The sequence below is a fragment of the Helianthus annuus genome, chromosome 11 (assembly GCF_002127325.2).
Source record: "Helianthus annuus cultivar XRQ/B chromosome 11, HanXRQr2.0-SUNRISE, whole genome shotgun sequence".
In the NCBI taxonomy this organism is placed as follows: Eukaryota; Viridiplantae; Streptophyta; class Magnoliopsida; order Asterales; family Asteraceae; genus Helianthus; species Helianthus annuus.
The window spans coordinates 12,004,926-12,022,147 of NC_035443.2; the positions used below are offsets into that span (position 1 = coordinate 12,004,926).

The 17,222-nt window shown below is 32.9% G+C and overlaps 1 protein-coding gene across 1 annotated transcript; it reads right to left on the reverse strand.

The window, feature by feature from the left end:
• Positions 1–1,511: 1,511 nt before the first annotated feature.
• LOC110891769 (exopolygalacturonase) lies at positions 1,512–15,901 on the reverse strand. The gene is made up of 5 exons (XM_022139344.2): positions 15,767–15,901; positions 15,376–15,681; positions 14,519–15,028; positions 13,793–14,008; positions 1,512–1,736 (listed from the first exon to the last, which is right to left on the reverse strand). Exons 1-5 carry the CDS (start codon positions 15,899–15,901, stop codon positions 1,512–1,514), a joined length of 1,392 nt encoding a protein of 463 aa, XP_021995036.2.
• Positions 15,902–17,222: the final 1,321 nt, after the last annotated feature.

Genomic DNA, 17,222 nt, shown 5'->3' on the forward strand with positions numbered 1-17,222 from the left:
CAGATTTTTATATTAAAACAATATTTTAAATTCAGATTCTAATGATAAAAAACATATTTTTATATTACGTTTTTTATGCCCCGTTTTTAACGCCGTTTTTATGCCGTTTTAAACTTCCTTTTTACGCCGTTTTTTTAACGTCGTTTTTACGCCGTTTTTTAACGTCGTTTTTATGCCGTTTTCACGCCATTTTTACGTCGTTTTTACGCCTTTTTTAATGTCGTTTTTTTCACGCCGCTTTTTTAACGCCGTTTTTACGCTCCATTTTTTACTCGTCGTTTTTTCACGTCGTTTTTACGTAAAAAAATTACTTTTTTACGTTAAAAAATTTACGTTTTACATTTTACGTTAAAAAAATTACGTTTTACGTTTTACGCTCGGCGTTTTCAAGCGGGGTCTTTTACGTTAAATTTTTTTACTTTTTACGTTTTACGCTTTACGTTTTTACTTTTTACATTTTACGTAAAACTTTTTATGTTTTACGTTTTACGTTTTTTTAACATCGTAAAACTTTTTACGTTTTACGTTTTATTTTTTACGTTTTACGTAAAACTTTTTACGTTTTACGAAAAACTTTTTATGTTTTACGTTAAACTTTTTACGTTTAACGATTTACATTAAACTTTTTACGTTTTACGTAAAACTTTTTACGTTTTTCGTAAAACTTTTTACGTTTTACGTTTTTTTCGTTTTACGTTTTACGATTTTACGTTAAAAAAGTTTACGTTTTACGTTAAACTTTTTACGTTTTACGTTAAAAAAGTTTACGGTTTAGCATTTTTTTTACAAAAACTTTTTGACGCAACACGAACACACCCAGAAAACGCAAACTCGGTAGGTGTCTCAGATAGATTGTTATCGTCATCGACTAGGGAAAAAAATATAAAAAACCAACAACATCAAAACAAAGTGTATCTCGAAAAAAAAACGCGGTTTGGCTCAGATTTTCCAATTATCAAAAAGGTTGCAAAGTGGAGTTGCAGGTTCAAAAACCTACCCTCCGCCGTCCTTGCCGCGCCATCATCATCAAAATCTACGGTTTTTTTTTTTTTTTTTTTTTGCATCATCGCCACCCCATCGATCATATCAAAAAACCATCAGATTCAACACATCAAACCCACATAGTTTACTGTTCAAAATCACCATAGAATCAAGAACACAGATCAAACACCCACCATTTTTCATAGAGAGAGAGAAACACATATCAACTGCCAAAAAATCAAAACCCTATCATCAAAGATTCAAAAAAGCACCAGCAAGCCATTTTTTAACAGATCAAATCCTATCAACTGCCACAAAATTTCAAAATTAGCCCAAAAAATTCAAGAACACCCACCAAAAGAACACCCACAAAATTTCAAAACCAGCCACAAAATTTCAAAATCAGCCCAAAGACATCAACAAATCCAGCAAAAAAACAAGCAAAAACCTTACCACCAGCTTATCCGTCAATCCTCACCACCACCACTGTCGCCGTAAAAAACCCACCACCACCACCACCACCGTCTCCGTCAATCCTCCACACCACCACCGTCGCCGTCCCCTTTCTCTCCACCACTGCCACGGTCACCGTCGGAGTTGCAGGTGGGTTTGTACCCGCCGCCGTCTTCCGTTGCAGGTGGGGTCTGTGGGGGGCCGGAGTTGCAGGTGGGGTTTGTACCCACCACCGTCTTCCGTCGTCGACCAATAACCTCCCACCACCGTCTTCCACCGCCGACCATACCACCTTTCACCCACTGATCAACAATGAAACCACGCCGCCGTACAGCTCCGGCAATTACTGTATAGACGCGGGGGGGGGGGGGTGTTTGGCTGGTGGTTGTCGCCGGAAAACAGGGGGCACCAATGAGATAGATGAAAATATGAGATGTAGTTGAATTTTAAAGAGATGAGATGTTTTGTTAGGTGTTGCAGGTTTGAATTTCTCTCGAAGAGAGAGAGATGAAATAAGAAGATAGTTCAATTTAAAAGAGAAGAGAGAGGAGAGAGAAATAAATTAAAAGTCTCCAATCATAAATGAAGAGAGAGATGATGATTAGACAATTATAGTAAATGACCAAAACACCCTTTTTGTTGAATTATTCTGATTGGTTGATAGTGGTTCTTACGGTTCTTACAACTGGGTGTGGTTCCTATTTTAGCAGCTCCCTATATATATATATATATATATATATATATATATATATATATATATATATATATATATATAGGGGACCGCTAAAATGAAAACCACCTCCAGTTGTAAGAACCATGAGAACGATCCGGGGCGAGTTGGACCAAAATTTTTTTTAATAAACGTAGATGCGTGTATTATAAACACATTTGTAAAAAAAATTTAAAAAACAATGTCGTGTGTGTAGTTTTGAGCACCACAAGTTTGTATTTAAAATTAACGGTACCCGTAAACACAAACTTGTGTTTATAATACACGCATCTACGTTTATGAAAAAAAATGTGGTCCAACTCGCCCTGTATGGTGTAGTTCTCATGGTTCTTACAACTGGAGGTGGTTTTCATTTTTGCGGTCTCCTATATATAATATATATATATATTTATATATATATATATATATGCTTCATTTAATTAAGAACCACCAGAAGTTGTGAGAACATTGAGAACTACTACTTCCTGCGCAAGTTGGGCCATAATTTTTTGCACAAACATAAATGAAAATATTATAAATACATCTGTGAGAAAAAAAAATTGTCGAGTCAGTAGTTATGCCCGATTTAAGTTTATTTACGTCTGATGTAAATTTTGTTACAACATAAATTTTTGCATGCGACATTTTTTTGTTTTTTTATTTTTTCGCTGAAACAAGTGATTTTTTTAAAGATTTTTGAGATTTTTTCTTTTTTGGAAAAACATTTTAGAAGACTTAGTTTTCATGGTTTACAAATTCTGAACATAGTTTAATAATGTAAATATATGTTTAATGGTTGTTTGTATGTTAGAGAATTGTTCTAAATATGATTGTATTTTTTTAATTAACAACTTATTTAATTGGAGCTGAGAGATGAATTCATGTGTGTATTTATACACATGTGTATGAAAATTATTAAGAATGGTTTTGAGACGAACGATAAATTTAGTGGAGTGAAAAGAAATTTCTAATGTTGTATTTTAATAATAATAATAATAATAATAATAATAATAATAATAATAATAATAATAATAATAATAATAATAATAATAATAATAATAATGATGATGATAATGATGGTAGTATAAAAAATTTAGCTTTAAATGGTTTTTTTATTGGTTCTCACAATTATTACTATATTATAGCTCTCAAGATTGGTATAAGGGTTTGACTCTAAAGTCCAAATATTTTATGAAGTGTGATATATGATAATTCTTAATAATTAGGGTAAATGTTATAAGAGTAAATTAGACAATTCTTCAACTATCATAAATATAATGCAATTACTTGTAAAATAAAATACCATGCACTCTTTGTTACATGCAAATAAAACACAATCTATGATCTGATAGCTACAAAATAAAACACCATATACCTGCTATAAATCTGCTACAAATAAAAAACTATTGTATTAATATATACAAAGCCATTATAGACTACAAGCACATAGTTGAAACACATTTTTTATATGTAAATAGCAATATGATACTCATATTAAAGATAAAAAACGTTCGTTATTATGGTGGGATAAAAAACGTATAAAAAAATTATTGACGTTTTAAATGTGGGTTTCTGAATTTAAAACCCTCTAAATTACCTTTATACCCTTAGTCCAATAAATCAATCAATCTAACTAAAATACATAATAAAATTTTGCCACTCACTTAATCTCATTCATTCATTACTCTTATCTAATAACCAACATTGCTTCTCACACTACTTAGATGAAAAAGTTATTGACGTTTAAAAGGGCATGGTCGAGGAACTTGCATCTGATTTACATGTGAGTTTCTAAATTTAAAACCCTCTCAATTTACCTTTAAACCGTTAGCCTAATAAATCAATCAATCTAACTAAAACAAATATCACAATTTTTGCCACTTATTTAATCTCTCATTCATTCATTACCCTAACTAATGACCCACGTTACTTCTCACACTTTTTAAAGAAACACTCTTTTTAAAAATGGGTGACTCATATTTTGTTATGTGTGTTCTCGCAATATTTAGTGTTTTGCATAGAAACTTCTCCTATATATATAAGACACAGTTTAAACACTATCAAAATCCGAATCCACAATATTTAATTATTAAGAGTTAAGACGATGCGAGGTATCCAAATGACGGATCCAGGATTTTATTCTATTTGGTTCCTTTTGGTAAATTCTCTTTAATTCTCACTATTCTTTTTTCTGAATTTTACAAAGTTGTCCCTAATTTTTTCTATTTTTTCAAACGCATTGGATGGGAACCCACAAATGTGAGCCGGATCCGTCCCTGTATCCAATCATCCAAAATCTAAACATGTCGGTTCTCTCATTAACCATAATATTATGGTTATTCCCATTGTTCATTTTTTGATAAATCATTATTCACATTTTGGTTATGATTATCCACGTTTTTTTAATTCAAATCGAAGATCCAGCAGCATGAAATAACATGGTTGTTTAAACAGACGTATAAAATTGGTTTTACATGCATCCCGAACTGCTTAGAACCACACAATAGTATTTTATGAACTTTTGCTTTGGTAGGTTTTTACCTGAATGTCATTTTAATTGCCAAACATTTACATTTTTTAAACAAACCTTACACTCTTTGCATAATTTTTGTAACTGCTCTATTTTACTAATTAGTAAGCGAAATCTGTGATATACGAAATCTGTGATATACTTTAACCTAAGATGACGTTAATTTAGTCTTGTTAATTCTACAGCTATAGATCTACGATATAAATATTTATTGTAGATTTATCATGTGAATATTTATTGTTTTGATTTTCCTTGATAGATTTATCATTTTGATCATCATGAATAAATGATGATTATTGTGGTAAAAGAAAACATCAAAGTGAATAGAGAATTCTGTTACTAATAGCTAATAAGAGCTTACTTAGTGATCATTTAACATGTGGTCACAATATACCTGAATAATTAAGGATCAAAGGCAGAAAATTGTCACTGCTTATGTAATTAAGATTTTCATTCACTAAACATGTTGACTAACGTCATTTACGGTAACACATCTTCAGATCATTCTTACAAGTATCACGCCATCCTACAATTGTAATTTTAAATATCATTAAACTCTAACAATACATTTATTCTTAGAATTATCATTATCTAACAAAGTATATACACTACAAGAAAACGTAGCAATAAAGGCGACGTCTGTCGCCGTTATTGATGTCGTCTCTATTGCCCCGTTTTCTTGTGGTGATATTAGATGAATTCTGAACTAACAAACTTAACAAAAAAGTATCAGCTTTAATAAAAAATAAAAATAAATAAATTAGTTTTCAATATATATTATCAACATAATTAGGTTTGACAAAAATACCCGAGCCCGTACCCGAAATCCGACGTATTTGGGATAGATATGCCCGATACCCGACAGGTATTGGGCCGTGTATGGGTAGGAAAAAAAATTCCCGGGTATGGTCGGGTATAAGATTAGATGATATCTGACCTGATTATCCAAAACTATATACTCGTTTACCTGTAAACTTTTAAGTTTTATATTTATTTTCTTTGAACTATAGTTTAGTAATGTTTCATTATTTTATTTTTATTATATGAAAAATAAACTTTTTTTAATATCCATTATAATGGAATTATTCATATTTATATGCTATGAAATATAAAATTATTTTCTGAGATTATTATTTTAATATATTTACATTTATAAATATATCAAATATAATTAGAGTGATGATCATGTATATGCTATTTATTATAATTTAATATATTAACGGGTTATTAGATTTTATCACCCTTAATTATTGGCCATTGGCCGTTGTCATCCTCAACTATCACTTTGATGTCCGTCATCCCCAACTTAACACTTAATGTGTTCCTTCACCAGATCACTAACTTTTGATTTTGTTACTATACTTTTGGGGGTGTCATAAGATCCCTAAAACCTTCCCAAGACCCAATGACACCCCAAAAAGTGTAGTGACAGGATCAAAAGTTAGTGATCAGTTAACGACGTGGTGATAGAACACACTAAGTGTTAAATTGGGGGTGACGGGTGTCAAAGTGATAGTTGGGGGTGACAGTGGCCAATAGCCAATAGTTGGAGGTGATAAAATCTAATAACCCTATATTAAAAAGATTTTCAAAACATAAAATTATTAAGGAATATATATATATATATAGGTAGAGGATCTTCACAAAGTGAGACTTTTGTGAGAAGTGTGAGAAATAATTTGGGAATGACAAGTGTCCTTTATCTTAATTAATTCAAAAGGGTGTATTAGTAATTTTCCATTATTATCAATTAATTGATTTTCAAAGATAACTGCCAAAAATATCAGGCGATATATCAGGGATTTGATTCGAATTCGAATTGTTCTATACATTTAATTGTTTACGGTAAGTTCTTGTTGTAGTGTTATATTCCCCAGTCAATAGTGTTATATTATGTACAGGTATCTTTAATCTCCTTTTCATAGTGTTTTATCCCCATCAATAGTGTTTCATTCTGTATAGTGTCTTACAGTAAACAGATAGTGTTATATCTTTCTATAGTGTTTTATCATGTAATATATTGTTCCTTTCATAGTGTTTTATCCCCATCAATAGTGTTTTATTCTGTATAGTGTCTTACAGTAAACAGATAGTGTTATATCTTCCTATGGTGTTTTATCATGTAATATACTGTTCCTTTTCATAGTGTTTTATCCCCCATCAACAGTGTTTTATTTATGTATAGTGTCTTAAAGTAAACAGATAGTGTTATATCTTCCTATAGTGTTTTATCATGTAATATACTGTTCTTATAGTGTTATAAAAGTTGTTGTGAAGGAAATCGAAGAATTTATTCAGTACGAGAAATTCGTTGATTTTTTAGGAGATTGATGGAGGTTTTGAAACAGTTACCATAAATTCGCTGATTTATAGGAGATTGATGGGGGGTTTTGAAACGGTTACCATATTTGAAACGTTGGAAAAGCCACTATTGCCCTTCAATTTTACATAAGGTTCTTCTAATTAAAACACAATTTACATTTTATACCCTATTGATCTCAACCATTAGATCAAATATCCGATGGTTTAAAACACTTCTTACCCTTCTCACATTTTAGACACTTTTTACCATATCTCTACCCTATATATATATATATATATATATATATAGAGTAAGGTTAACATACAAAAAGCCTTATCATACATCACTTAGGAGACAATGGTAACCGTTGGATCAGGGGTATAATCACGCATGGGACCACATAATCACACATGGGACCACATAATCACGCATGGGACCACATAATCACACATGGGACCACATAATCACGCATGGGACCACATAATCACGCATGGGACTATAATCACGCACGTTCTATGCTAATAACGCACGTTATATTTTTTGTCATGTATGTTAATGTAGGTTAAGCCCTGATGTACATTATACTTTCTCTCTCTCTCTCTCTCTCTCTCTCTATATATATATATATATATATATATATATATATATATATATATATAGGGGAAGGTTCAAATGAAAACCACTAGTTATTGTGAAAACTAGAAAACTAACTAAAACCCACTAAAAAGGAGGGGGGAAGACTTTTAATGAAGGAGGGGTAAAATTGGAACAAAAAATATATAACTTTTCAAACATTTCCCATTTCTCCATACGTTATCATTTTAAAACAAAAATGGCACCATAAGATCACAAATTTTCTTATCTTTCATTCAAGTATATTCGAGCATATTTTTATGACATAAAAAAAGATTTATGGTGTCGTCTTGTTTTCAATACTATTATTATAGTAGTGCACATGTGTAATATAACATGTACTACAATGTGCATTACATGCTTAAAATTAGTTTTTTGATTCTAGTTTAGCTTTTAGGGTTAGTTTTTTTGGAGGTTTAGGATTAGGATTAGGTTTTTGGGTGTGGGGGGAGGGGGGTTTAGGTTTTTGGGGGTGGGGGTGGGGGGTTAGGTTTTTTTCGGGTTTATGTTTAGGGTTTAGTTTTAGGTTTTCGGGAGGGTGGGGGTGGGGGGGTTTAGGTTTTGGGGGGGGGGGGGGGGTTAGGCTTTTGGTGGGAGGGTGAATTTAGGTTTTTGGGGGGAGGGGGGTGGGGGTTTAGGTTTTTGGGGGGTGTCGGTGGGGGGTGGGTTAAGTGGTTTAGGCTTTCCGTATTAGTGCACATGTGCAGTACAACCAAAAAAAAATTTTTTTTTTTTTTTGAAATTTTTTTTCCATATATAAAAAGTAGCGATTTTTCTAAAAAAAAAAATTGTAAAAAAAAAATTTGTATGTTTTTTAGGTTTTTTTTAGGCTTTTTTAGTTAGTTTTCGAGTTTTCACAATAAAAGTGGTTTTCATTTGAACCATCCCCATATATAATGTAAGTAGGGGATGGTTCAAATGAAAACCACTTTTATTGTGAAAACTCGAAAACTAACTAAAAAAGCCTAAAAAAAACCTAAAAAACATACAATTTTTTTTTTACAATTTTTTTTAGAAAAATCGCTACTTTTTATATATGGAAAAAAATTTTCAAAAAAAAAAAAATTGGTTGTACTGCACATATGCACTAATACGGAAAGCCTAAACCACTTAACCCACCCCCCACCGACACCCCCAAAAACCTAAACCCCCCACCCCACCCCCACCCCCCAAAAAAAACCTAAATTCACCCTCCCACCAAAAGCCTAACCCCCCCCCTCCCAAAACCTAAACCCCCCACCCTCCCGAAAACCTAAAACTAAACCCTAAACATAAACCCGAAAAAAACCTAACCCCCCCCACCCCCACCCCCCAAAAACCTAAACCCCCTCCCCCCACACCCAAAAACCTAATCCTAATCCTAAACCTCCAAAAAAACTAACCCTAAAAGCTAAACTAGACTCAAAAAACTAATTTTAAGCATGTAATGCACATTGTAGTACATGTTATATTGCACATGTGCAGTACTATAATAATAGTATTGAAAACAAGACAACACCATAAATCTTTTTTTATGTCATAAAAAATATGCTCAAATATACTTGAATGAAAGATAAGAAAATTTGTGATCTTATGGTGCCATTTTTGTGTTAAAATGATAACGTATGGAGAAATGGGAAATGTTTGAAAAGTTATATATTTTTTGTTACAAATTTGTCAGATGAATGTAACATGTGTTACACCAAAACTTGTTTATTTTTTTTTTAAATATCTACTCGGCACTTTTTTTATTTTTTTTGTCCAAAACCCTTAAAAACTTGTATATAACATGTGTAAATTTTTTCAAGAAAAAAAAAACATCGGGAGCTTTGAGTTTCCCGGGTTTTCTAAATTAAAGTGGGTTTTCTATACATCCTTCCCCTATATATATATATATATATGGTAAGGTTCATGCGAGAACCACCTTTATTGCGAGAACCAATGTAAACACAACCTAAAATAGCTAAAAAAAACCTATCCCCACCCCCCCCCCCAAAAAAAAAAAAAAACCCTAACCCCCCCCCCCCCCCCACACACACAAAAAAAAACCTAAACCACCCCCAAGCTAAATGCTAAAAACTAACCCCCCCCCTTCTCCCAAAAAAAACTAACCCCCCCCCCCCCAAAAAAAAAAAAAAAAAAAAAAAAAAAACCTAAACCCCCTCCCCCACCCCCCCCCCCAAAAACCTAAACCTCCCCCCCCCCCCCAAGCTAAAATGCTAAAAACTAAACCCTCAAAAAACCTAAAAAATCTAAAAAAATAAAAAAAAACAAACATTTTTTTTACTATTTTTTACATTAAAATCGCTACTTTTAGTAGCCAAAAGAAATTTTTTTTAACTTTTTTTTTGCTACTAAAAGTAGCGATTTTTATATAAAAAATATTAAAAAAAATTTTGTGTGTTTTTTAGCTATTTTTAGGTATTTTTGGTTGTGTTCACATTGGTTCTCGCGCTTCTCGCAATAAATGGTGGTTCTAACGGATCCTTCTCATATATACATATATATATACATATATACATATATATATATATACATATATATAGGGTTAGGATCATGTGAGAAGAAGTAGGCTATTTGAGAAACTTGAGAAGAAATCTGGACCACACATTTTTCCTAAGCTTTTCGTAATATACACATATGTATAGTGTATATATATATATATATATATATATATATATATATATATATATATATATATATATATATATACACAGGGGAAGGTTCTACGCAAAACAATAAATATTGCAAGAATACGCAGAACAAAATGAATTACTCATTTTTTCAATCCTGCAAACCTAAAATTTAGAGGAGAATGTTACAAATGTAAGATTTGTTATTTCTCACACTAGAATTCAAAACAAAATATGAAAAATTAACAATTTTTATATAATTTACACATATGTAGGTTATGTATAGGTTAAATTACCTACATGTATATAGGCTATGTGTAGTTAAAATATATGGTTCTTTTTATGTATATATAATACACATATAAATGTAAGAAACGTAAAATTTAAAAAATATGAACCTTATATCCCAAAGTTTAGTGATTTAGAGTTATCCTTTTTGTTCTCGCAATAATTAGTATTCTGTAATGATCCTTATCCTATATAGGGGAATGTTATATATACACACATGAAAATCCTAACGGGTCTGCTTCATACTCGTGGATATGTGCGATACTCGACGGGTAAACACCCGCCAAATACTCCACGGATAATAGGTCAGTTATGGGACACGATTTTACAACTGGGAATGGGTACGGGATTTGTCATACCCGGCCCATTGTCACCCCTAAACATTAAGGTTGGAGAACTCGCCAGTCGCTAGTCGGCCGGTGAGGTGGGGACTAGCGACCACTCAGAATTAATCATGATTAATCGGATCGGGTTTTTTATATTTAATTTTCAGTATTATGTATACATATACCCTTTTTATAGGTAAATATTTTAAGTAGCTAGGTTTTAACTCTAACTTAACTCATTTTTTAAGTATACAAGATTATTTGTTATAATTCACATGGTTTGGTTGAAAACTGGCCGGAATTTAAAGGTTTTGGCTGAAATATACATGTTTTTTGTCGGAATCTGGCCGGAACCGTTGATTTTTGGCTCACCGACTAGCGATTAATGGACTGATTAACAAAAAATTACTCAGTTACTGGCCGACTAGCGATTAATCGTCGACTAATCGCCGTCTAGTCGCGATTTTACAACACTGCTAATCATAATATATACATGATAAACCTTTAATTCTTAAGGGTGGATTGCGTGGGCCGTGGGGCTTAGGGAAGGGTTGGCAAAGCCTAGCCTCGTCCAGGAACACCGACCCTCAGACCCGGTGAGCCAAAAAACGCCGGGCAGCGGGGACCTGACACCAATTCTCGGTGACGTGGAGAGATTTTTTTTCTTTTCACTTGTTTTTTCTTTTGTGTGTAATTTAAAGGTTTGCGTGCATTTTAGAGCCTTTTTCTTTTCTTTTTGTAGGTAGGAAGAAGACGAAGGAGATTTAGAGTTTTGTATGAATTTACAAACAAGCCTTTTATGTTTGTCTTAATATTAAATTAGAGACCTCAAAATTTAGTTTTTATTTTTAATAAAACTTAAAGTTAGGTTTAATTTTATAAAAGGACCTAATTAAAACTATAGAATATATTTATTTTAATTACGTAACCTTAGTTAAAAATCTTGTATTTCAAAAATTAATTTAAATTAAAATAGTTTACTTTTGGGGAAAATTTGAAAAAAAAAAACTGATATGGCGTTCAGGTGTCATACGACGAAAACGGAAAAAACAACACCCTCTACCCTAAGAAATATGTTTATTGAAAATAATATATTAGTTAACAAATTGTATGGATAAAATTGTACATTGGCATCTTATCTTATATTATATTATATTATATTATATTATATTATATTATATTATATTATATTATATTATATTATATTATATTATATTATATTATATTATATTATATTATATTATATTATATTATATTATATTATATTATATTATATTATATTACATTACATTACATTACATTAATTATATTATATATAACTACATGATATTTCCCCATTGGGCGTGACTTTTTTTAAAAAAAAATTGTATTTTACTTTTAAACCTTAAACTTCGTTAAGACTATGGGGTATGGGGCGGGGTTTGGGGCGTGGGTTGGGTACAAACGCCCACATCACCACCCCGGGTGGGTTTGGGTTTCGGCGTGGCCCCTTGGGCGGGGGTTTCATCCCGTGCATTGGGCGGAGCTACACACATGACATGGCGGAACCTCATTGGCCAAGAGCACAAACCCTTTGAAATTGGTTTTTTTTCCACGCCACCCCAGCCACACCCCACCATACCCCTTTGAAATTGACTTCTGATCTTGGGTGCCCCATACTCCACGTGTCGCACCATGCCCCCAACCCACGCCCCACCATACCCCACGGTCTAATATGCGCCTTTAACCCTTCTATTATTAAAGAGCTTTATTTTTATTGGTTAACTTTGTTTAAAAAGCTTTATTTTTATTGGTTAACTTTGTGTAAATGCATGATTAGTCCCTCTATTTTAACTTTGATAGTATACAAGTTTAGTCACTCGACTTTTATTCCTTTTAGTATTTCAACTTTTTTTCCCTTGTTGTCGTGACAAACTAACCTTGGGGAATAGTAACCGTTTCATATTGGTGGACAAACGCTGCTACTCCTGGACTTTATAGAGCATGCCCGTGAATAGTGCTAGACAGTTGTCTGACACTTCTCCGTTAGTTAGTCGTAGCTTTTTTTTGTTTTAAATATATTGTATTTTACTTCTAAACCTGCAACTTCTTAATATATGTCTTTAGCCCCTCTATTTTTAAAAACACTTTCCTTTTATTAGATAACTTTGTGTAAATGTGTGTTTAGTCCCTGTGTTTTAACTTTATTCTATACATGTTTAGTCCATCTACTTTTATTCCTTTTAGTATTTCATCTTTTTGCTATTTCCCCTTCCTATCGTGACGAACCAACCTGGGGGATTAGTAGCGTTTGCTATTGGTAGATAAACGTTGCTACTCCTGAGCTTTAATAAAATTATACTCTAAAATTCCTAAATTCCGTTAAAAAAAAAACTCTTCGACGACCGTATTTTTATCTACGTCTTGATGTAATTTTTTTGAGATTATGTTATAAGTAGTATATACAATTAAGTATCCGAAACACAGGCGTACATGTTATCAAACTAAGAAATATTCGGTTACCGTCCAGCAACGCGAGCGGGGCATAAACCTAGAATATATAAAAACAAGGTAATGATATTTAAGTGTTGTCGATGCGATCTCTAATTTGCTGTGTGTTCTTAAGAAATTCGACAAATACACCACTTTGTTTGCATATACTCGTTGGCTAACAAGGAGGTCAATTTATCTAACGCCTTAAACTAATTAGGAGCTTTTAATAAGCATAATCAATCCCAGTTTTTGATAATAAACTAATACACACACATAAATCCACGTTGAGTATGTATAGATGTATTTCATTAACGATAGAAAAAATTACATAAGAACGGCAGATAAATATACTTATTTACGAACTGATATCCATACAATTTCTGAAATTTTGCACAAACTATTTTCTACGAATTGATATCCATATCAACTTGATGATCCAGATCAAATGGTTGTATGATAATTATGGTAGATTTAGGCTTAACAAACACCAGGGACGTTTTGACCGACGACTTTAGGCTTGGCATTAGAACACTCAGAGGTTGCTGGTCCTCCATTGAATGTCAAGTGGATATCAGCCACCTCCACGTTTTCGCATGGCACCTGTGCGCTGCAAACTAGCTTCACCGCGACTTTAGTTGCAGATGTTCCCCTGATCCTCTTAAAGCTCACATTTGTTAACTTCACTTTTGATGGAGCACCTTTCTGGTAATCACAAGAATTAAAATATCAGCTATCTGTTTATTGCACATAAGTAATAAATGCGTTGTTTCGAATGAAAATTTTGACGTTCGTTATAGAATTTTATGGAATTGTAGGTGGTTTAGAGATGTGGAGTACTTCTAGGCATTTTCGGAAAGTTGTACAAATAGCTAGGCATTTCGCCATCACTAGGAGTGAACTTGATGAAAATCTCACAATGTGTCGTTGGTGTGGGAAGCGAACTTGGATAAAGACAAAATATGGTGAAGTTCCCTCGCTTGACCAATAGACTCGAGCAAAGTTCGCTTGTCACACCAGCAAACTCAAAAAAAAAAAAAAAAAAACTTTGTTTAGATTTTCTTGAGTTCACTTATAGTTATAGCAAACTGCCTATTTGTACAACAACTTTCAAAAAGATGCTTAGAAATATCACACTTCTAAACAAGCTACAAATTCAAAAAAAAAAAATGCTATAGCAAACTATTTATTTTAACATGCAATAAGAAGATATACCTTGCATGCTTTATTTGGACAATATTCTTGATCGATCAATACGGGATTTTGCGCACCGTTCATGATGATATCTTCAAAATGGATGTCCCTAACGATTCCAGGGTAAGAATTAGGCCAAGTTTTGATCCTAACTCCATTCGTGGTGCCAGTGATGGTGCAATTCTTTAGAAAGATGCCTTCTACAGGCTCTTCATTTGGAAATTTTCCCAAACTTCCAATACTAAAGCCATGTCCTGGTCCACACGACACTCTCTCGATATGTATATTCCTGCTTCCTTCTCCAAAAGAAATACAATCGTCGCCTGTTCCTATCTTTGAGTTCGTAATGTTGAGACCATTTAACTTAGCGATATGAATCCCGTCTGTGTTGATACTGTTTCCTGGTGCATTAATGACAAGATTTTCCAACCTGCTGTTATCAGAACCCCTTAAAGCAAGGTGGAAGTTTTTGCTGTTAATAGACGTCAAGTCTTTCAACACTAAATTCTTGAGGTTACTCAATCTGAGATTCTAACAAAGTAACAAAGAAAAAGTTAGACTGTTAACTTCAAAATTTATAAACTTTAACTTATTAACTAGGCGGCTCGACTATATAAAAAATAAGCTAAAGTTTGAGACCCTCGTATCCATTTTTAGAGCCTGACTATAGATTTTTATTCATTTATTTTTCTCTGGTCACAACTCCATCAGTTCACAGTCTCTCGAATTTTCTATACAAAATGTACGTGTCATCATATTTTCATGTGTAATTAGGATCCGAAGAAAAATATCTATTTTAAGAATAGGACCCTGATTTTAGAATCCGCTTTAGGCCCCCAAAAAGGTTGAGTCAGCTCTGGTTTTAAAGACAGACTTACGACTGGTACTGGGCATGCCATCGTTTCATCGCATTTTGTACCCATCCATGTTTGTTGGCCTTGACCATCAAAAGTACCACCAATCATGGTTAACTTATCAACATTCCTGATGTAGATCCAACTGTCTTTTGAGAACTTTACAAGCTCGGGTGGGGCCTTTAAGGTGGCTCCTTTGGCATTGATCTCAATCGGACCCTTGCATGGACCGGCCAACATAATAGCAAGTGACATATAAGTCCCTGGTGGAATCACCAACGAGCTTGGTGGTGGTCCTCCACATACTTCTTTCCATGCGCTCAATATCGCCTACATTCAACTCGATAACAATTGTAAACAAAAACGAAACATGAACAATAAACACACAACGATAAAAGATGTACAACGTTATTACCGGGCTATCATCGGTTATGCCATCACCCTTGGCACCTTTAGTTTTTATATCGACTACAACAGCATGGTTCCTCACAATTAGAGCCATAACAAACATGCAATATACTGCCATAATTTGAATGTAATCTTTATCCATTTTTTTATAATTGCTATTGAATTTCTTTCGTTGTGTTCAATATGTTTGCGTTACTCCAAAGATTAGTTACACATGGAAAAGTAGGCTATTTATAGTCTAAAACCTAAACATGTGGAGAAAGTAGGAAGATTTGCAAATATGATTCCTTCCATATTCCTTTTTTGGCTTATGATACATACATATTACTATTAGTGAGACTAATAATATTTATAATTAATTAACTAGCAAGAGTAAGTAAAAATATCTTCCAACTATTACATTGATAGTGGAGGGTTCAAATGAGAAGAAAAATTTTGTAAGAATAAAAAGAATGGGTTTTAAACCAATAGAAATGCTCCATTTTACTTCATTTAATATGTGTATTTAATGTTATTAATAAGGGCGTATAGGTAAATTTCTAATTGTAATTAATTACCTAACTAATTAAACTTGTAACTCACTTTTAAATATAGTCTTTCAAGATAAAATAATTTAGGGTGAAAGACAATTTTCGACATGTGTAGGATAAATTTTAGTATGTGTAAGATAAATTCTTAAATGTGTATGATAAATTTAGATATGCGTAGGTAAACTTCGGTAAGTGTAAGATATATGTAGGATAAATTTTGAAAATGTGTAGGATAAAATGTTTTTTACTTTATTAATGAGAGATAACATAATTAATGTGAGGAGTTATAAATTATTTAATGTTTTACCATTAGGTCATTTCTTCTTTTTCTTCTCACACTAAATTTCTTCTCAAATGAACCTTCCCCTACATTGATATCTGCCTATTCCGTGTTTTTGTGCGATTAGGGTTTGGTCCGACCTTGTGTAGTCACAAAGTCCGGGTTACTGGAAATTATATGTTTATCCGAGTTTTTTTTAAAGGATTCCGAGTTTATACGTGGAGTCCAACTTTATACACATGTCCGAGTTTTATTATAAAAGAGGATCCGGGTTTGTTTAAATGTTCTGAATTTATGTGGGTTTAAGGGATGCCCGGGTTTTGTAAGGCAATCCCGAATTTATATTAATAACATTTATAAAGGTCCGAGTTACAATGAACAAATATGGGTCCGATTTTATCAAGAAAGTTCCGAGTTTAACATGAAAGAACAAAAGGGTCCGAGTTTTGATTATGTTAGTTCCGAATTATAAATGAACTCAAGGTGTGGTCCGAGTTTTGTAGAGTGATTTCTGGGTTTATATAAAAGACCTGTGAGGTTCCGGGTTTTCAAATGTGATCGGGAGTCCGAGTTTGTCAACATGGGATCTCCGAATATACCTAGTGGCTACGAGTTTCTTTTTATAACAAATCAGGGTATACGGGTTACAATGT